The 21,418-nt window shown below is 47.4% G+C and overlaps 2 protein-coding genes across 10 annotated transcripts in view; one reads left to right on the forward strand and one right to left on the reverse strand.

Annotated features, from left to right (window-relative positions):
- Positions 1-7,352, forward strand: part of SLC12A5 (solute carrier family 12 member 5) — a 39,808-nt gene extending 32,456 nt beyond the window's left edge. Inside the window, exons 20-26 of one of the 3 annotated variants that reach the window (XM_031656802.1) lie at positions 180-311; positions 2,138-2,245; positions 3,373-3,495; positions 3,588-3,787; positions 4,121-4,135; positions 4,392-4,525; positions 4,736-7,352. In XM_031656802.1, coding sequence (XP_031512662.1) covers positions 180-311; positions 2,138-2,245; positions 3,373-3,495; positions 3,588-3,787; positions 4,121-4,135; positions 4,392-4,525; positions 4,736-4,827 — 804 coding nt within the window. In that variant the 3' untranslated portion in view covers positions 4,828-7,352. The remainder of the gene's footprint in view (positions 1-179; positions 312-2,137; positions 2,246-3,372; positions 3,496-3,587; positions 3,788-4,120; positions 4,136-4,391; positions 4,526-4,735) is intronic. The other 2 variants (XM_031656804.1, XM_031656803.1) reach the window with 2 other exon arrangements.
- Positions 7,353-8,198: 846 nt separating this feature from the next.
- NCOA5 (nuclear receptor coactivator 5) overlaps positions 8,199-21,418 on the reverse strand; it is a 29,980-nt gene continuing 16,760 nt past the window's right edge. For 4 of the 7 annotated variants that reach the window (XM_003904663.5, XM_009216011.4, XM_021920989.2 and 1 more), the window contains 6 exons: positions 17,808-18,134; positions 16,068-16,204; positions 14,309-14,435; positions 12,280-12,479; positions 10,562-10,882; positions 8,199-10,110 (listed from right to left, as the gene is read on the reverse strand). In XM_003904663.5, coding sequence (XP_003904712.1) covers positions 9,521-10,110; positions 10,562-10,882; positions 12,280-12,479; positions 14,309-14,435; positions 16,068-16,204; positions 17,808-18,134 — 1,702 coding nt within the window. In that variant the 3' untranslated portion in view covers positions 8,199-9,520. Of the gene's footprint in view, positions 10,111-10,538; positions 10,883-12,279; positions 12,480-14,308; positions 14,436-16,067; positions 16,205-17,807; positions 21,044-21,418 lie in introns of those variants that run through there. The other 3 variants (XM_021920991.2, XM_021920990.2, XM_021920992.2) reach the window with 2 other exon arrangements.

Consider the following 21,418-nt stretch of genomic DNA (forward strand, 5'->3'; position numbering starts at 1 on the left):
CTCAGACCTAAGCAGGGAAGATTTTGTAGAGAGTGGCCCTCAAGACAGAGGATTTGGGGTCTGCGTGTATGTGTGAGGAGTGGGTGGGAAGAGGGGAAGGGTAAGGGGACGGGGTCTGGCCCTGGATCTCCTCATCACATCTGGGCTGGACCTTTCTGAATCCCCTTCACCACCTGCAGGTCTGGCGGAAGTGCAAGATGCGTATCTTCACTGTGGCCCAGATGGACGACAATAGCATCCAGATGAAGAAGGATCTGACCACATTTCTGTACCATTTACGCATCACTGCGGAGGTTGAGGTGGTGGAGATGGTGAGTCTCCTGGAGACACCACTGGGGTTCCACCTGGCCCTCTTTCCTCTTGGCCCCAGCACCAAGTAGGGCAACTCTAACACCCATCAGCTTATGATGCTAGATCCCTTCCCCCTGATCCACCTCTTAGCCTCTCACATATTCAGCCATCCCTCTCTTCTCTATAAAAATAGCCATGTCTAGTGCTTATTATATGCCAGGCACTGTTCTATGCACTTTATATGTATATCAATTCCAACAATAACCAATGAGATAGATACAATTATCAGCATTTCCATGTTACAGATTAGGAAGATGAAATGCAGAGAAGTACAGTTATGCATTCATTGCTTAACAACAGGGATATGTTTTGAGAAATGTGTTGTGAGGTGATTTTGTTGTGTGAACATCATAGAGTATACCTACACACACCTAGATGGTACAGCCTACTACACACATAGGCTTAGTGCTCTTAGGCTACAAACCTATACAGCATGTTACTGTACTGAGTACTGCAGGCAATGGCAACACAGTGGGAAGTATTTGTATGTCTAAACATATCTAAAGCCAGGCGCAGTGGCTCACGTCTGTAATCTCAGCACTTTGGGAGGCCGAGACGGGAGGATCACGAGATCAGGAGATCGAGACCATCCTGGCTAACATGGTGAAACCCCGTCTCTACTAAAAAATACAAAAAATATTAGCCGGGCATGGTGGTGGGCGCCTGTAGTCCCAGCTACTTGGGAGGCTGAGGTAGGAGAATGGCGTGAACCCAGGAGGCGGAGCTTGCAGTGAGCCAAGATTGCACCACTGCACTCCAGCCTGGGTGACAGAGTGAGACTCCATCTTAAAAAAAAAAAAAAAAGGCCGGGCGCGGTGGCTCAAGCCTGTAATCCCAGCACTTTGGGAGGCCGAGATGGGCGGATCACGAGGTCAGGAGATCGAGACCATCCTGGTTAATATGGTGAAACCCCGTCTCTACTAAAAAGTACAAAAAACTAGCCGGGCGAGGTGGCGAGTGCCTGTAGTCCCAGCTACTCGGGAGGCTGAGGCAGGAGAATGGCGTGAACCCGGGAGGCGGAGCTTGTAGTGAGCTGAGATCCGGCCACTGCACTCCAGCCTGGGCGACAGAGCGAAACTCCGTCTCAAAAAAAAAAAAAAAAAAAAAAAATCTAAACATAGAAAAATTACAGCAAAAATACAGTAATCTTACGGGAAAACCATTTTATATGCTTCATGTGCAGTCTGCCATTGATGCACGTACAATGGTGTTATTTGGCATGTGACTGTAATTTGCCGAATAACACACAGTACATGGCAGAGGCAGGATTCAAACCCAGACAGGATGGCTCTAGAGCCTGTGCTCCTGGTGATTATCCTGTAGAACTTCTTGTCCAACCATCCTCTCAATTCAAGTGTCCATCCACCCATCCCTCTGTATGTTCATTAATCTACCTATGTATTCATTGAAGTATTCATTCACTTATTCTCCCATTCATTCTTGCATGTATTCATTCATTGCTTTGTTCCTTTTCTTCTTTCCCTTCTCCATTCACCCAGGTGATTAATTAATCCACTCATTCATTAGTTCATCCATTCACATGCCTGGTCCTGTGCTGGGCTGAGGAGGGAATGAGCTGCCTGCCTTGCAAGAGCATTGCCCTCTCTGCTCCATCCTTGCCTCCTACAACCCTTGATAAAATTAATGATTGGGTAGGGAAGCCCTAGGCTGCCAGAAGGAAGGGGGTCTTCCTTCCTGCCCTTGGCCTTTCACCTGGGCTCAGACCTCATGCTTTCCTCTGTGTCCCTCTTCCGACCCCCCAACCCCAACCTCTGTCTGTCCACAGCATGAAAGCGACATCTCAGCTTACACCTATGAGAAGACGTTGGTGATGGAGCAGCGCTCCCAGATCCTCAAACAGATGCATTTAACCAAGAACGAGCGGGAGCGGGAGGTGAGGTTGCCCTGGCTGGCCCCTGAGAGCCTCAAATTGCTGCCAGTTCTGGGTCTCAGGTTTAGGGTGGCTCAGGGCTGACACTCCTGGCATTTCAACTTCACCCTCATCTCCCTGATTCCCCCAACTACACCTCCTGACGCTGATCTCCCAGACAGCAGGAGTACACACTGCAGCTTCACCGCCAACCTCCCAGCCAGGCGGCAGAGGGACTTTGGCATGGGTGACAGATCTGCTCTGTATGTGACTTATGGGGCCTGAGAGAGAAGAGTGGATGCTAAATACATATGGATGATGAGTCCTCAGGGGTGTGGGCTGCCAGTGTGAGGGACAGGGCTCATGTAGAGACCCTCAGAGAGTGGGTAACAGATGGGTGTTTAGGGATATAACTGATGTGTGGCAGTTAGGGGCAAATCCCCTAGGGTGTGACTGATGGGATCTCAGGGGTAATGGTGATGAGCCCCCCACAGGGTGTGGGTGTAAGATCTTCTAGGTGTGGGTGATGTAGAACCACCAGAGTATGGATGAAAGACCCACCCAAGGGAGTGGAGTCCTTGGGAAAATGAGTGGTGCTACCCCAGCTGGGGACAGAAGGGCTCCTGGAGGTGGGTGATAAGTTGCCCAGGGAATGGGTGGCAATCCTACATGTGAAGGTAATAGAACCATGGGTTATGAGTCTCCCAGGGTGGGTAATGTATTTATCAGAATGTAGTTGATGGATTCTCAGGGGAATGAGTGATGGGTACTACTTTGAGCTGGGAAGGATGGGTCCTCCAAGGCTGAGTGTTATCCAAGGGAGATAGTAAAAATGGTAAGACATGGCATGGCCACTGACCAGTGGACTGCCAGGACTGACATTGGGCCATAGTGCTAGGACAGAGCATTGCTGTGCCAAGGTCAACCCTTTTGTTGACAGATGTTGGGGAGGTCTGGGGTTCTGGAGAGGAGGTGGGGCAGGCAGATCAGTGGTGCAGTAGCTATTTGGTCTCAAATCATAGCAATATTTTAACAACTGGTACAGTTCCAGAAAGTGCATCCTGGCTGAACATCACCTCTAGTGATAGCTCTTTGCAGGGCATGGGTGGTGACTCCCAGCAGAGCTGGCACCAACCTGTGTCACTCCCTAGATCCAGAGTATCACAGATGAGTCACGAGGCTCAATCCGGAGAAAGAATCCAGCCAACACGCGGCTCCGCCTGAACGTCCCAGAAGAGACAGCTGGTGACAGCGAAGAGAAGCCAGAGGAGGAGGTGTGCAGCTGGGGTGGTTTAGCTCCAACCAGTGGGAGCAGAGCACTTGGCCTCCAAAGGACTCACCTGCCATCTCTTCATTCATCCCTCAGGTGCAGCTGATCCATGATCAGAGTGCTCCCAGCTGCCCCAGCAGCTCTCCATCCCCAGGCGAGGAGCCTGAGGGGGAAGGGGAGACAGATCCTGAGAAGGTGCATCTCACCTGGACCAAGGACAAGTCGGTGGCAGAGAAGAATAAGGGCCCCAGTCCTGTCTCCTCTGAGGGCATCAAGGACTTCTTCAGCATGAAGCCGTACGGGCCTGGGGGCTAAGGGCTGGGGGATGGGAAGAGCTAAAGGGTCTTGCTCCCCATGGCAGAGCAAGAGAACAGAAGGCATCCTGCTCTGTCAGCCTGCAGACCCAGTTCAGACATTGTCTTGGTTTCCCCATCTGAGGACTTAGGGGGTTGGGCCCCGTTGCTAAGGCTCAGAATTCCCAGTTGCAGGCAGCAGAAAGGTGAATGGTGTGGGGGCTGGCAGAGCAGGACTCAGGGCAGGTGACCATGGCCCCAGCCCCCAAGTGTCTTCCTCTTTTTCTGACTCTGCTCTTTTTCTTTCTCTCTTTGCATCTCTTGTGTTTCCTGAAGGGAGTGGGAGAACTTGTAAGTGCTTCAGCATTTTTTCATTCTCTCTCCTAGGATGGCCAGGGTCCCTACCCTTCTCACTCTATTGTGAACCCCTAATTGGTGCCACGACCTCTGGGATCTCTGAATAGCCCAGCCTGGAGAGGTTTAGGATTGGTGGTCCTGGGCTTGCAAGAACCAGTCCCCAGCAGCCCAGTTCGGGCTGGAAGGGCGACTGGCTCCAATCTTCTCTACCCTCGGCTCACGCGGTCTCCACTCCTCCTTCCTGCCGCAGGAACCAGTCTAATGTGCGGCGCATGCACACGGCGGTGAGGCTGAACGAGGTCATCGTGAAGAAATCCCGGGACGCCAAGCTTGTTTTGCTCAACATGCCTGGGCCTCCCCGCAACCGCAATGGTGACGAAAACTGTATCCTGGAATTAAAATTGGGGGAAAGAGGGAGGTGGACATCAGGGAACCTGGGTCCTCTCTCTGGGATGGAAGAGCTGAGCTGTTCCTGCCTCCGGATCAGCACCTCGGACAGGGACACGGGCGCGAGAGGTCCCGTGGCAGCCGAGCGCGACCCCAATTTCGTCGGGAGGGAAGGAGACCTTGTCTTTCTCCTTGACCGGCTTTCAGACATGGAATTCCTCGAGGTCCTCACAGAGCACCTGGACCGGGTGATGCTGGTCCGCGGCGGCGGCCGCGAGGTCATCACCATCTACTCCTGAGAGCCAGGACCTGCCACTCGGGCCCGAGCGCGCCCGGCCCGCGGCTCCGGAGCCCTCGCCGCGCCCCCCGCCGCTGTCACCGTTTACATACAGACCCTGTGCCCGTGTCCTGGCCCCTTACCCCGCTGCCTGAAGCCCGGACTCGGAGAGGGCGCCCCGCTGCGCGGAGACCAGAGCTCCTCAGTGCCCGGTTGGCCCGTGGGTCTGCGCTGCCCTTTTTCTGAGCCCGGCCTCGTCTCGCCGGAGGAGACGCTGCAATAAAGGTTGGGAGAAGGCGCGGAAAAGAGAGGAGCTGGGGCCTTGGGGACCCCCAGGTATTCCATGCGGCCCATTCCTCCCCTTCTCACGCCCGCCGCGGTCCTCGCTCTGCGCTCCTCCGGCGCTGCTCCCTGACTCCCGGCCCGGAGGCACGCGGGGTGGGAAGGCCGCGCTCGCTGTCTCCGCCGCCCCTTCTCGCCGAGCCGTGGGGCGCGGGCGGACGAGCCTATACATAGTGTACAGGAGACATCGCGTGTATTTTTAACGTCCCCATATTTATGTGACTAGAAGCGCAACAGACTTCTCGCCGCAGTCGAGCTCTCCCGCTGGGGGCACTGCTGGGAGACAGAGGCCTCGGGAAGCTGAGTTTTCCTTGACGTTCAAGTTAGAGAGCGAAAGTGCTTTAGGCCCAGGCGGGTGTCGTGGTGGTCTCGTTCCCTCGACACCTCCGTCCCGCTCTCGCCTCTTCGCCCTTTCCGCGCACCCTTGGCTACCCATCCTCCCCTCCAGTCCTTTTCGGAGATGAGGTGAGACAAGGGTCCAACTTTTCCTGGATTTGCCTCCCAGCGGATGTGAGCTTCCACTGCGGCTGCAGAGACGCAACCTCTTCTCATTGGCTCTTATGCAAGTTGGGGCCAGGATAGGGGAGGGGCGCTCCTCAAGGGGAAGAAACAAAGAGGCCCGCGCCCCACCGAGGAAGCCCCGCCCCGTGCCTTCGCTGGGGAGCAGGCGTCTCTCCTCAGTTGGCTTGTCGCCTGCTCCCCGTATCCCATGGTATCCCATGGCTCCTCGCCAAAGACTGAAATTGTGGAGCTGGAGGGCGCCCCCTCCCCGGAGTTTCCTCCCTGGGACAGGTGAGGGAGGAGGGGACCGATTCTGGTTTAGGGGCCGGACCCACTGGGAGGCCTCAGAGCCGCCCGTGATGTTCCCTCCCCCGTCCCCATCTGGCAGCTCCTGCCTCGCCTGGGGGACCCAGCCGCCTTTTCCGTGCCCTGGGGCCGGGCCTCGCTGCTTAGCAGCGGCCTCTAGCTCCGTCTCCCGGGGACCTGGGCCTGACGGAGGGCTGGAGTCGCACGCGCTTTATCCTTAGCGCCTGTCTGCTCTCCTCTAACTAGGACCCAGGGCCTTTGGCTTCCCCAACTCGTCCTTGGCGCTTCCGCTCCACCAGCCTGGTCTGAGGCGTGCTCTGTCCTTACAGAAGGCGCGGTGGCCGGGTTCCCTTCCCCTAGGGTACGTTTCTAAGGGGATCAGGCACTGCATGCTCGTTCCAGCACCATCTGGGACTGGGTACAGTACCTCCAGCCCCAGGGCCCTGACCTGCGCACCTAGATAGACATCTCCCCCACCTCCCAGAGCTGGGGCCACTGAGTACTCCTGACCTCACCACCTCTTTTCCTTTGAGCCCAAGGCAGAGCTGGAGCTGGCGCCACCCAGACAGGGTCAGGTGTGGCTGGGGCTAGGTTTGGAGGTCTGCCGGTTACACCAAGTGCCCTCTGAGATTCGATCAGGGGACTGGATAGATTCTTTCAGGTAATCAGGAAGCTGGAGGTGTTAGACACCAGCCCCCTGCATCCTTCAGTAGACCTCCCTCTGAGAACCACAGCCAGGTCCTGCCTTCTGGGGGCCTGACTATTTCAGAGCTGACATGGTGGGCTGTGCAGAAGGGGGCTGTATCAACATCAATTAGGGAACCAAAGTTGCACTATCTGGGCCCAGATTGTCTGGTTGGCAAGAGCAAAGTTTCCGTTGATGAGACAGACATCCCACAACAAAAACCCAAGTTTTCTGTGCTACATGTGCAATATTTGTTATGAATGTTATCACAAGTCATTCATCAAATTATCTTTATAATCACTGTAGTTAGATGTTTCATGTCCATTCAAGTGACTTTTATTCTGAGTGCAATATTTCAATAGCCTTGTAGTGATAACTAGTGTTGCTTTTGTTTTAGACGATCTATGTGCAGGGCAATGCAATGAAGTTGAAAACCCTTGTAAATAGGAGAGGTTGCAAACCAAATCAAGAGTATTTATTACTATTATTACTATTATTATTAGGCCTGCCTTTAATTTTCAGTGTAAGTGTTCAGTATTCCGCATCCTGCCTCAGTATTGATCTTGTGTTCTTTGTGCCAATATGAAAGGGAGAGGTTGGTTCTTTCCTTTCTTGTTGAATGCTCCCATTTAATGCTTTATGGCTTTTACTGTATTACTTTTTTAGACTCCCGTCTGCACAAAATGCAATAAAAATAATTTTATTATACCCTTCATGGCCTGAGATGTGCTGTTTAGACACTCCAGGGGGCCCTCCAGGAGGACCCCACACTCTTAAATCAGAAACACTGACCCCCACTGACAGAAAAGATGGGCTAATGGTCCAGGTCTGGTGATCTAATTTATCTACCGATAGCTTTGGGGCCCTGGCCTGGAGGGCTGCACTAACATCATCTCCTAAGAGACTGGCAGGCACTTACTAGGTGTCAGGCCACATTGGCATCTTCTAGGAGGTAGTGAGCACTTTCTAAGTATAGGTGTCAGGCTGCACTGATATCCCCCAGGAGGCAGTAAGCACTTACTGGTGAGGCTCAGTGCTCTCGGCACATTGGTCCCTAACCCACCGGAGGCCTATGCCACCCACTTCACCACACCCAACCCAAGCTATTAAATGCTCTTCAAGGCTCCTTCAGGTTCTATGAATTCTGCCAACTCCTTGCACAATGGGTAGAACAGAGGGTGACAACTAAGACAAAGTGCAAACAGGAAGTGCCCCCCGACCAAAGGCCACCAACCACAAATGGCCTCATCACATCCTGTTTTCCTTTCCTAAAATAAGAGGACAAGGCTGCTGACACAATGAATGTCTACCAGAAGCAGGATATTGAACACAGCCTTGTAATTAGCCAATAGGGTTTTGCTCTGGACTGTTTAATTAAAGCCTGTAACTAGGTGAGCCACCTATGAAGAGAAGGCAGGGTTCAAAGAGGTTCGAGGCTGGATCATATGCCGAGAACAAGAGGGGAAAGACAAGAGTCCTCGAGACAGGAGCCCTCACCTCTGACTTGGGGAAAGCATCCTGCAAAGAGCATATTCACATCCAAGAAAGATGAACATAGCTTTTACTTTTTTCATTTTAATTAAAAAGTAATCATTTCATTTTATTAACAACACAAGAGTTCCAAAGAGGAAAAAACAAAAAACCACTATATAACACAAACAGGTCAGAACATAAAATGCTGCCATTGGGGACCTTGAATTTTGAAACCATTGCTTGCTTAACCACTGGCAGGGACTCAGCTGAAGTCGCTGCTCTCCCTCACCCCTGCTAGAGGACCTCGAGATTGATCCACAGGGCTCTACTGAGCATAAACCCTGGGGGGAGGGCAGTTTCCTGGGGCTCCATTTAGAACCACAGCCAGAAGCCCTCCCTCTAACAATTTCATTCTGGTGCAAAAGTCATGAACAGCCGCCTATCTCGAGAACATGTCCAGCTACCAGAAGTCTGACATCAAAGTGGTCCCTACCTCCTGCTGCTCAGGAAAGAGTAAGAGTCTAGACAAAAACAAGAGCCTGGGGTTTTGAGCCAAAAGCCCAAAACAAATCACTGAAGAAACGGGTGTTCATGGCCAGAGTCTCAGAATTGACTCCATGGAAGTGCCGCTGGAGAGGGGGATGCTGACAGAACTGGTAAGGGGGAAGAGTGGTGGGGCCCAGATTCACAGTTTGTGGTAACTGCTGCTGACTGGAGCTGTTCAGTTCATTGGAGATCTTCCAATGAAATGAAAACAAAAAAGAAAAGAGAAAAAAACAAAAAACAACCTTGGCTCAGAGAAAAAAATTCTTTTTTCTGTGGCTGCCATGGCCATTCCTCAACAATCCAGAGTGGCTGATTTATGAATCCTCAAGCAGACCCCAAACCTGTGGGGTGAGGGTATGATGACACTGTGCCTGCTAAGGCCAGTTTGCTTTTCTTCAACTCTAGGCAGGAGTTGCAGGCAGGAGCTTGAGCTCTGGTCAATGTGTATGAAGCTGGAAAGTCTTGGTAGGTTCACAATGAACAAAGGTGGTGCTGACTGACATGACAAATGCCATTCCATACTTGGCTAGCTGGGCCTGGCTCCAAATCCAGTAGACACAGGGACTGGAGAAACCCCATCAAATATAAGCCCAGACACCTGTACTGCCCCAGTGACCCTGGAGATATTTATTTTCTACAAAAAACAAAACAAAAAAAAGATACAGCCCCAAATGCAGTATAAACTTTGTAAGGAATAAGCAACACAGCCTTGGGCAGAAGAGAGAGCAGGTGGTAGAAACTGATGACACTCGATGCCGGCCTGGGAACGCAGAAAACATCCTCCAAACAGCTCTATTTAGAACACAGTAAGTAGGAGGAGGCCAGGGGATGAAGGGACTGGGAAGAGTTGAAAGATTTAGCCTCAGTAATGCCTCTGGTAAGATCCCATGGGGGCCTGTGGCTGCCCCATCTGTGCTGTGGTCTGGCTAACCAGGTGGGAGAGAGCAGGGCCACTCTGGATCAGGGTATCCAGAGCCTTCTGTACACTTGGATTGTCAAAGTTGATACCTGTGGAAGACACGGGCCTCTGGCTAGCCATGTTGCTAGCAGGTGCCAGGCGACTGGAAGGCTGGCCAAAAAGCCCCTGGGAAGGAGCCCCAGGTCTGGGGCCCATGTTCTGAGCAGATCCTCCCTGTCCCAAAATGCTTGGAGGCTGATTGCCAGAGGCCTGTGATCTTTGTTGAGGCTGGCTGTTTGGTGCTGTGGAAAAATTCTGGTTTGGGGTGTTTCCGGCAGCAACCGAGGGGGATGCAGAGCTGCTATTGGCCGTCACCGTGCCACTATTGAAGAGGCTGAGGATTTTGGCCTGAAGCTCTTGCTGGGAGGTGGGGGGTGCAGATGGAGTGGGTGTAGCAGAGGGGAGCACTTGGCCGCTCTGGAGCGGTTGGGAGCTTGGCTGTGTCTTCAGCGAGGCACCCGAGGTCGCCCCGAGTGGTTGGCGGGAAATCGGGCCTGGAAGACAGAAGAGGGAGGTATCTGGTTCAAAGTACCCCCCAAGGGCAGGAGGCCTAGCAGCCAAAGGAAGAACAACAATCACTGAGTCACATCAATCATACAGTACACAGACTATAACATCAATTTTCCAAAGAGGCCGCTTCATGATATGTGCTGTTTACAGAAAACAATAGGCTAGCTCCCCTAGAGAACTGCTAAAAAAACAAAAGGGCATCCATCCTGGGAGCCAGCAATACTAGTCAATCCACCACATTAACTACATGGATCAGCATTCAGTACCCAAATATAAAGTTATTATTAACATTATATCGGCATGGATGGCCCAAGGGATGGACTTATTTCCCTTACCCACTCCAAAGAGCCCTGGGCCTGACACCCTCCCAACAGAGCCTGGGGATTAGAGAAATGCAGAGTCAGAACTTCACCTCGGCCCTGCCACGTAGCTCACCAGGCAGAGAGTCGGTGCTGCTCCTCATTAGCCGCTCCTTCCGCTCTCGCAGGTAGTTGATGATCTTGTCAGTCTCTTCAGCAGTGAGGTACCTGTTGTCTGCCAGCAGGTTAATGAGGCTCTGGATGGCTGGAGGGTGGCCCCCACGCACTCCCTCCTCAGGGCCTCCTCTCTCTCTTTCCTGCAGGATGGCTTCATCGGCCATCTTGGCTGCCTGTCTGGCAATCTCCTCACGTTCCTTCTCCCGGCACTCATTCTTGTAGCGCTCATAATTTCTGGCCACCAGCACCATGGCATCTGCCTGGGGCATGTTGCGATGCTCTGTAGGAGGAAATGACATGAATTATTTTCTTTCATGACATATTTAAGTGCCCACCTGCTGCACTCTGTCAAGTCTTTCCTAACCTCATACCAGCAAGAAAATCATTTTGGTGACAAAAAGCCTTGAGATTGAGAGTAGGGTAGTGTGGAGGGAGAGATGAAGGGCAGGAAGGGAAGTGAATGAATACCTTTGGTGGGGACATGCACCTTTGTATACAGCTGGTTCTTTGGGGGAATTCCTAGATCACAGACTTGTAGTAAAAACCAAAGAAACATGACAGCCTCCCGCAGATTCAAACAGACCATGCGGGGAACAGCCACGGGAGGCAGGCCCAACAGACTCTAGACCAGCAGCAGGAGGCCAACAGGCCCCTCTGGAAAGACGGGCTCTCCACTGTGTTCCTAAGGACAGAGCCGGCCTACTATTTTTTAATTCAGCAGTTCAAAAGTCATGGATTAAGATCAAACTGTGACCCTAAATAACCTCCACTCCTCACCCATGGGCAACATGGTTTACTGGGTAGTGAGAGGACTCTTCAGAACTTCTGTCCTCACACATCTTGAGGACTATTCCTAGGACAAATGACCCACTGGAGATCCTTATGTAACTGTATGGTTATGGGGGTAAAGGGTGAAGCAAACAGAGATCCTGAGTATACTGGGGAAAGGGTTAAGTCTGTGCTGTAAGAGTGAGGAGCAGGGTTTCAGCTGGTGGAGTCTTAATCCTATGGGCTCAATGCATGAAAAGCTACTTCTGAAAAGGACTTTGAGAACTGGGCCTGGGCCTCTACAGGGTCAGGGCCTCTAGTCCCTCTCGTTACTTCTCATAGCCCCTTTGGTTACTTCTCCAGCACACTTACAAAAAGGACCCTAAATGCCTATTATATTCTCTGTCCTCCATTAGAAAGCTGGGCGAAGCAAGGATTTTGTCACATTCAGTGGAGTACATGACAGAGGTGTGCTGGAGCCAGATCTCAGTGGCAAGAGCCAACTGTGTACATTTCTTTCCAACTCTCCCTTCAGTGACTTCATGTTGGTGGCTTGAACTGAAACATGGTGGAGTATTTACACCATGGAGATCAGCAAATGTTATAAACGCCCTCCCCCCACACTGGAACTTGTTGTTAAACGTGTGCCAGCACACCACTGTATATACCTAGTGGTTAAGTACAGTGTAACAGAGAGCCAGGCCCAGAACTGTACCCACTAAGAAACTATCAGATAAATAAATGACTACACAAGACTCTTCCATGGTACTTAAGAGAGGGGCCCTACCATATATGAACTGAGATATAAGAGTCATTTGCCCAAAACCTGCTTCTTCTGAGTAGGGCATAAATGACTAATAATGGACTAGTGACTACCTCTGGTATTTTGACCCACTTGGGCCTCTGTACCTTGCGGGGTTCCAAACATGATGTTGACTGTGCAGGAGCGGTGAATCTGGTGTTGCTGGGTGATGACAATAGCAAAAGGAGAACCTCCCCTGCTAACATCCTCCAAGGCTTGCGACAACGACACCTCTGTGTTAAGGAAGATCAAGTCCACTACCATGCCCAGGTCTCGCACCTTCCGCCCCACAGACTCAGCATAGTCTCTGTAAAAACAAGTAAGGTCCAGGTGAGCGACCAACTCCAAATCTGCATTGTTGTGTCTCAAGCCAGTTGTGTGTGTTCCTATCGAGAACTCAAACCCTAGTCTACCCCACTGCCATATTGAGGATCCAAGGATCTAGACCAATACTCTCTCTCCACCCCGGCTCAGAATGGCTGTGACTTGCTTGAGGTCACAAGAGAAGTTGCCTTTAGCACAGTATGATACCCAGGTCCCTCTCTTGATTCTGTAGTCCAGTGGTCCTTCCTTAACACCATCCTCCTCCCTAACACTTGTGGCACTTATCTCTTTTTGGGTAGGCTGCATAATACAGCGGGAAAATCATGGGCTTTAACGATAGAAACATGGGTATGGATCCCAGCCCTTAACATTTATTTGCAAAGCTGTGAAGCTTAAGCAAGTCCATTTATCTCTTACAAACATCAGTTTCTTTACTAATAAAACAAGAGTAACATGGCTCAGGTCATATGTCATTTCTTTGACCTTCCCTCCAATCTAAATTAGATCTCTGATATTCTCTTCTCATAGGACTCATCACCTGTATGCTTTTGTTACCTGCCCCATTAGGGTGTAAGTTCCACCAGTGGAATGAGGCTATACAGCCCCAGTACCCGCCATCCACTATACGTATAAAAGATTTGCTGAATGAATACTCATTTTATGTGATTACTGTGAAGATTAAAAATAATTTATGTAAGGCGCCTAGTATGGGGTAGTACATAAAGTAGGTGCTCAGAAAATAACAGCTATTATCATGTGTCCAAAAACAGCTCTCTAGAGTTAAAAGCAGCATCTATCACTGAACAAGACAGCCAAGAGCCTGTGAACTCTGCCGACAGCTTGGTGTCTCAACACCTATTTCCCTAGTCACTGCCTTGAAATTAGCTCTTTAACCCCAAACTGCTAGAAAATACATGAAGTTATTTACTTAGTACCACCTGGGGAAAGGAAACATAGCTACAGGCAAGCCTGCAAGCTGCTATACTTCCTTCTGCTTCTCTGCTCTGCCTCTTCAGGGAGAAAATGTAAAACAGGGATGCAGTGAAACAATGCTATGAGCCCTAGCTTGGTAACATGGTCATCTAACAGTTCTGCAAGGCCATGGCACTTCACAAAGACTTGGTTCTTGGCTGACAAATGCAGAGACGTGTCTGCCAAAGTATTGGGCATTTGGGTTGTCCCATGAAGGGGTTATATACTACTCTGCTTGACCAGTGACTACACCCTCTTCCTTCCACTCTCAGTCTGCATGGTTCCACAGGGCTAATCCCACCTCTAGCTCTTGGGATGGGAACATGACTTAGCCATGGCTGATCAGAACATAAAGCACCCCTGCCAAAGTGACAGGCTCAGGGATGGGAAAGTGAGTCAGGTCAATCTAAGAAGAATTGCAGAACTTCAGGTGGAAACACTGGGAAAGAAAAGCTCTCTTTCCACTTGGCTTGCTAAGCTAAGAAGACACATGTTTAGGGCCAGCGCCATTCTGCCTCTTCAAGCACAAAATCTGCCTGAGAACAAAGGCAAATCTGAGGAAAACAGTGCTTAGAGACTAACACAGAGCCCAAGTCTTGATGACATGGTCTGACCCTTGATGTGGCCGTGCCTCAACTTCCCAGTTACTTTCTGCTTAAATGAGAAATGGGCTCAATTTGAATTGAGTTTTCTGTCACCTATAACTGAAAGAACCCTGACTAACAAAGCACAGCAATGCAAGAATACACAGCTCAAATTCAATGAACAGAGGTGCTAAACAGGGGCCTGAATTTCTCTGACTCTTCTTCTTACTGGGGAGAAATATTTAAGAGTTCTTACTTTGTCTGTTTGTTGACGACAATCACAGAACAATCAACGGGCCTTTCGGCATCAAAGCGTCTCTGGATTTCCTCAAAATATTGACGATAAAGCTCTTCTCTACGCCGTTCCTCACGTTTCAAACGCTCTGCAAGACACCACCAGGGTAAACTGAAATAAGGACTGGACCCTTCTATAAAAACAAGCCACAGGCCTCATTTTAAATCCTGAGCTACTTGTAGGCAAAGGTCATCTCTGAATCAATCTTTTGGTCTATCTCCTAAAAATAGCCAGCATTAGTATTTTTTACTATTAAAAATTAACCAAAATGTAATGGCCGGATTAAAGGGCATGGCCATTTTTTTTTGAGATGGAGTCTTGCTCTGTTGCCCAAGCTGGAGCGCAGTGGTGCGATCTCAGCTCACAGAAACCTCCACCTCCCGGGTTCAAGCAATTCTCCTGCCTCAGCCTCCTGAGTAGCTGGGATTACAGACATCCGCCACCATGCCCAGCTAATTTTTGTATTTTTAGTAGAGACGGGGTTTCACCATGTTGGTCAGGCTGGTCTCGAACCCCTGATCTCGTGATCTACCCACCTCGGCCTCCCAAAGTGCTGGGATTACAGGCGTGAACCACTGCACCCGGCCCAGGGCATGGCCATTTTAATGCTGCATCTGATACTTACCGCCAAGCTGCTCCGTGGGAAGGCTGGTACTAATTTATACCTCCACAGACGTAGATCATCTAGTACCTATTTCTCTACACCTTAGTTAACACTGAGTACTGGCATTCTTTTTAAGTCTTACCAACTTGACAGATAAGAATAGTATTCATTATTATTCTAATCTGCATTTTTGATGACTTTTTTTTGAAAAAAAAAAGTAGTAAAGTTTAAAATTAAAAATTTTGAAAGTTCTTGTTTTAAAAGAAAAAAATCAAGTAGTAAAGTTTAAAATTAAAAAATTAAAATTAAAAATGAGGTTCTTAAAGATTTCAACTTAGCCAGGTATGAGGTAATTTAAGAAACTTTAAAGATGTATTGAGAAAAACCAGGCTTTAAAAAGACATGTTTGTCTAAAAAAGAGATGCTATTAGGTAAAAGTTACGCAAAACCAAAAGCCTATTTTGCATAGATAATGCAGATAGTCAGTCATAGTTATCTGGTCAGCAAGCAAAAAACAAGCACTTAATGTCTTAAGCTCCAATCTTTTGTTCATTTTTCTTTTTTTTTTGAGACAGGGTCTCACTGTCACCCGGGTTGGAGTGCAGTGGCACAATCATGGCTTGCTGAGACCTCAACATCCTAGGCTCCAGTGATCCTCCTACCTCAGCCCCCCGAGTAGCTGGGACTACAGGCGTGCAGCACTGCACCCGGATAATTTTTGTATTTTTCTGTAGCGATGGGGTTTTACTATGTTGCTCAAGCTGGTCTTGAACTCCTGGGCTCAAGTGATCTGATGGCCTTGGCCTTCCAAAGTGCTAGGATTACAGGTGGTGGCCACAGTGACCAGTATTTTGTTCATTTCTTATTGCTGGAATTTAATATTTATTTATTCTTGTTGGATGTCTAAACCAGATGATGGTACTAATTTGCATCTTAAAAATCATTTTCAAGCCAAATGCTCTTTACCCACTAATAAGCTACTTGTATTTCTTCTTTTCATACACTGTTTGGCCAAGTCACTAGCCCTTTTTCAGATGGGGTACTGGTTATTAATTTCCTTTCTCTTTTGTAAAGTGTTCTATCACTAATAGGAATAGACTGTTTCAGCTACTTTACCTTTTGCACGAGACTGACTTTCTGGGCCTGGAGGGCCTCGTCCATCAAAGCTATCTCTGTAACGGTCAAAATAAGAGTCATCCTTTCTCCTGCAATAGTCATCCATTCGTAGGTATCGGTCATAAGAGCCTTCTCTCCTGAAAAGTTAAGGAAATTTTCATAATGATAAAACTGTGTCCTATACTGAAAAAATCATCTAGAGAATTCTTTGGGATTAGACAAATGAGGTTTATATCTGAGACTCACTGCATATCAGCTCTGTGGCTGTGATAGAGTTAACCTGTCTCACAAAATGATGGGAGGGGATGAACAGAGATGATGTACAGAAAGCACTTAGCATAGTCTTTGGCATATATTAAATGCAAAATAACTGGCAGGAATTATTGATATTAGTTTTGAGGAAACATTACACGTCCCTCCCTTGTGCTTTTTAAAATTATACTTAAATGTATGTAACAATAATTTGCCATTTTAACAATTTTTATTTATTATTTTTATTTTTATTTTTTTAGTAGAGACGGGAGTTTTGCCATGTTGCCTAGGTTGGTCTTGAACTCCTGAGCTCGGGCAATCCGCCAACCTCAGCCTCCCAAAGTGCTGGGATTACAGGCGTGAGCCACCGTGCCTGGCCTAACAATTTTTAAGTATACAATTCAGTGGCACTATATTCACAATGTTGTGTAATCACCACCATTATCTATCTAAAATTTTTCATCACCTCAAACAAATTCTGCATTTGTGAAATAATAACTCCCCTCTTTCCAGCCACTGGTAATCTTTAATCTACTTTCTGTCTCTATAAATTTGCCTATTCTTGATATTTCATATAAGTGAAATCATACAATATTTGTCTTGTGTCTGGCTTATTTCACTTAGCATAATGTTTTCAACATCCTTCATGCTGTAACACAGATCAGAACTTCATTCCATTTTATGGTTGAGTGATACCACATTATATGAATACATCACTTAAAAAAAAATCCACATCAGATGCAGTGGCTTACACCTGTAATCTCAGCACTTTGGGAGGCCAAGGCAGGAGGATACCTTGAGCTCAGGAGTTCAAGACCAGCCTGGGCAACATAGTGAGACTCTACATCTATACAAAAAGCTACCCAGGTGTGGTGGCGTATGCCTGTAGTTCCAGCTACTTGCGAGGCTGAGGTGGGAGGATTACTTAAGCCTGGGAGGTCAAGGCTGCAGTGAGCTGTGATCATGCTACTGCACTCCAGCCTGGGAAACAGAATGAGACCTTGTCTCAAAGAAAAAAAAATCTATTAATCTGCCGACAGACATCTGAATTGTTTTTACCTTTTGGTTATTATGAATCGTACTGTTATGCATATTCATGTACAACTATCTGAGTCCCTCTTTTCAATCCTTTTGAGTGTATACTCAGGAGTGGAACTGATAGATCATATGGTAATTCTATGTTTAACTTTTTAAGGAACTGCCAAACTGTTTTCCATAGTGGCTATACCAATTTGCATACCTACTTGCAATTTCTGATGGTTTCAATTTCTCCATACCTTTCAAACACTGTTATTTTCTGTTAAAAATGTTTAAAATCATTCATACATTCAGCAAAATTTATTGAGCAGCAGCACATCTACCACTTGACAGTCACTACAAATATAAGGCTGATAAAATTACTGCTCTTACAGAGCTTTCAATTAGTTTAGCAGAACATACATAAAAAAGAACTTACGGAAAAAACAAGCAGAGTAACTATGTATGTACCTGTACATAGGATCTCGGGAGTCTCTCATGTCTCTGTATCTGTCGTACATGGGGTCTCGCTGATCTCGAAAATCCCTAGAGTCTCTTAGATCACGAAAGTCTCTAAGATCCCTCATGTCCCGAACGTCGCGCATACTCCTGCTGTCTCTGTGATCCCGCAAGTCTCTACTATGTCTGTGGTCCCGCAAGTCTCGGGGATCTCGAATGTCTCTGCTGTCCCGGGCATCCCGGCCATTTCTGCCATCCCTGGGCTCTCTCCTTGGACTTCCTCGAATTGGGGATCGATCACGCCTTGAATCTCGACTGTCTCCAAAGCCATATGGATCCCTGTGGGAGGTAGCAAGAAGATGCTAAGACAAAGAAATTGAAAGTAGCCAACCCATCAGCTCTTCATAAGAGAAAGCCCCCACCCTCCAAGCATTTTTCTCTAAAACAGGGCAGCCAAACAGAACATGACTAAACATTTAAGGCCAGTCATCCATTTGGTCAGCAAATAGTCTAGAGGTTCCACAATCTCAAAAGATTAAGACATCAAAAGAATGCATGACCAAAAACCGAAGGTCTTGACTGGATAACAGTATTCATCAAGCTTTCAAAGTGAAAGTGTCTTTCCACCAGACTTGCTTGAAAGAGACTCTACAAGCGGTAAAAAGTTGGAGGGACACAGTAAGGAGGCAAGACTTATGAAGACAAAAAGAGTGAAGGGCACAATCTTATAATAAAAGTGATCAAAGGAACTGTCCTTAAAGTATGGAAAGTTCACTTGAAGTATCTTGGCAGGATAATAAAATTAAGGGGAAAAAAGTACTATAAGATACATACAGTAAAGGATCAAGAACAATCTGTTTCTCTGTTTTGTCAGAGCTATTGAGTAGTGGTATCTCTCAGTCTGAGGGTTTACGCAGAACCTGATTCCTTTTTGCTCAAGATGGCTTAAAACAAAAAACAAAAAACAAAAACCTAAACAGTGAAGTCACAGATATGCTTGGTCTACTCTGACTCAATGTTCTTCATGAGACGTTTCAACCCACTGGAAACTCCTCTTCAACATATTTAAAATTAAAACCTTCTTACTCCAACCCCATGAGCCCCATTCCCCACTTTTCCACTTCTGACAAAAATCATCTTTCAAGTTATCAAGTTTTAATTAGTTCTTGAAATTAACCATGCTTTTTCCTCCCCCATCCCAATAAAGTCACTTGTGTCCCGTTCACTTTTTCTTTCTATTCCCATTGGATTTGTAAGTCCAATCCAAGCCCTTATTTCTATTCTGACACCAACAAGTTTCCAAAATACAGAATTAAAAATCAGTCTACTCGCTTTCAATTAATTCGACACATAAATACATTAACTATCCTAAAATGCCAACTTCTATGTTAGAAAGCTTAATAAATCTGACACCTATTACCTTCCTCTCATTTCTAATTCAAAATCCTCAGTTCTACTTAATTCTTATGCGATAACTCACAAGACATAATCTATCTCAATATTTTTATTTACATGATTTCTATACTTGGAATATTTTTCCTGTACTAATCCAAGTACCATCCAATTCACACAGGCAAGTTCATGTCCCATGTCTTCCAAGAAACCTTCCCTACCCTTCCTAACTGCTGATCTCTTCTGCACAGCTCAGGGCACTTTCTATCTGTATTACTCATCTTGATCTGGCATTTACCTTTTTACAACAACATCTTATGTCTGACCTGCTTTAAGGATTACCTTCTTTGTAAAACCTGCCCTGAACTCTTGATCTTCCCCAACAAACATGCTCCTCCTCCAGTCCTTCCCATCTCAGTAAATGGCACATCCAACTACTCAGTTACTCAAGCCACGAAACTGGATGTCATCTTTCCCTTAAAGCTTCATCCTCCCTTCCAACCACATTTCCAAATTTTCTTCATTCTTTCTCAGTTCTGCCACTTTCCTTTACCTTCTTTGGCACTACTGAAGGCCAGCTCATAATCATCTCACCCTCAAACCACAGCAAGAGGCTTCTAAAGCAGTCTCACTTCTGTTTTTGCCTATTTTATAATTTTTCTCCAGAAAGATCACTCTCCAGTGATCTTTTACATATGTAAAGCCCGTCACTGGTTTCCCACAGTATGTATTTGTTTATTTTTATAGGGATGAGGTCTCACCTATGTTGCCCAGGCTGGAGTGCAGTGGCTATTCACAGGTGGGATCACGGAACACTACAGCCTTGAACTCCTGGGAGCTCAAGTGATCCTCCTGCCTCAGCCTACCAAGTAGCTGGAACTACAGATGTGTACCACTATGCAAGGCTCCCACAGCATTTAGAATTCAATCTAAAACCTCTACCAATGGCATGAAGGTCCTGTATAATCTTGGCTCCTGTCTTCTTCAACCCTGTCACACCCTCTCCCTAGTTTACCACTCTGCCACACCGGCCTTTCAGCTATAACTAGCCAACGTCTTTCCCAATCTCTTTACATGAGTAGCAGGAAGAGATCTACACTCATTTTCCAGGTCTCAGCGTATAAATATCCCCTACTCCCTGATTCTGTTAGATTCAATCAAAGTTTACCTTCTGCCCCTAAAATTCTCTCATAGCACTTTGTTTTTACTTTTGTCATTGACATTACATATTTATTTAATGTCTGTCTGCCCTACTAGACTACAAGCGCCACAAGGACAAGAACTATGTCACTTTGATTCTGCACTACAAACCCACTACGTAGAACAATGTCTGTTGTATGACAGATGCTCTATACATATGTTGAATGAATCTTGCTCCAGTACAAACTTCTATAGCTGCACTTACCACACAGTTTTGTAATTGTTTGTTTACGTGGCTTCCCTACCAGATAAGAAGTTCTCTTGAAGGCTTTGTAGCTCCAGGATACGGCACAGGAATTCAGTACATGTTTAATGAATTGAATTATTCTACTAAACTGTAAGCCTCTCAAGAGCAGGCAACATGTTTTGCTCATATTTTTGTCATCTACCATGGTGACACACATTAGGTATTCATCATGATGTCATCAGCTTGTGAAAAACCTCACCTCAGCCACACGGGCACAGCAAAACCAATTTAAATGCCAATTTTGCTTCCATGAAAAATATTTGTTATATATTTTAAGGTTCACCAGCATTCCTGACTTGTGGGAGCAAACATATTGTAGACCAGGGACTTTAAATGAGGATAGCTAAGCATTATTTTTCTTTTTCCTTTTTTTTTTTTTTGAGACGGAGTCTCGCTCTCTTGTCCAGGCTGGAGTGCAGTGGCCAGATCTCAGCTCACTGAAAGCTCTGCCTCCCGGGTTTACGCCATTCTCCTGCCTCAGCCTCCCGAGTAGCTGGGACTACAGGCGCTCGCCACCTAGCCCAGCTAGTTTTTTTGTATTTTTTTTTAGCAGAGATGGGGTTTCACCATGTTAGCCAGGATGGTCTCGATCTCCTGACCTCATGATCCGCCCGTCTCGGCCTCCCAAAGTGCTGGGATTACAGGCTTGAGCCACCGCGCCCGGCCAGCATTATTTTTCTTATTAAAGTGAAGACTAACCAAGAGTCTTACTTCAACTTTCCTTATTATATCACATAATCCTCCTAACATGCAACATCTGATATAGTGTGTAATGTGGGTAAAC

Source organism: Papio anubis, chromosome 16 (genome assembly GCF_008728515.1).
Source record: "Papio anubis isolate 15944 chromosome 16, Panubis1.0, whole genome shotgun sequence".
Taxonomy (NCBI): Eukaryota; Metazoa; Chordata; class Mammalia; order Primates; family Cercopithecidae; genus Papio; species Papio anubis.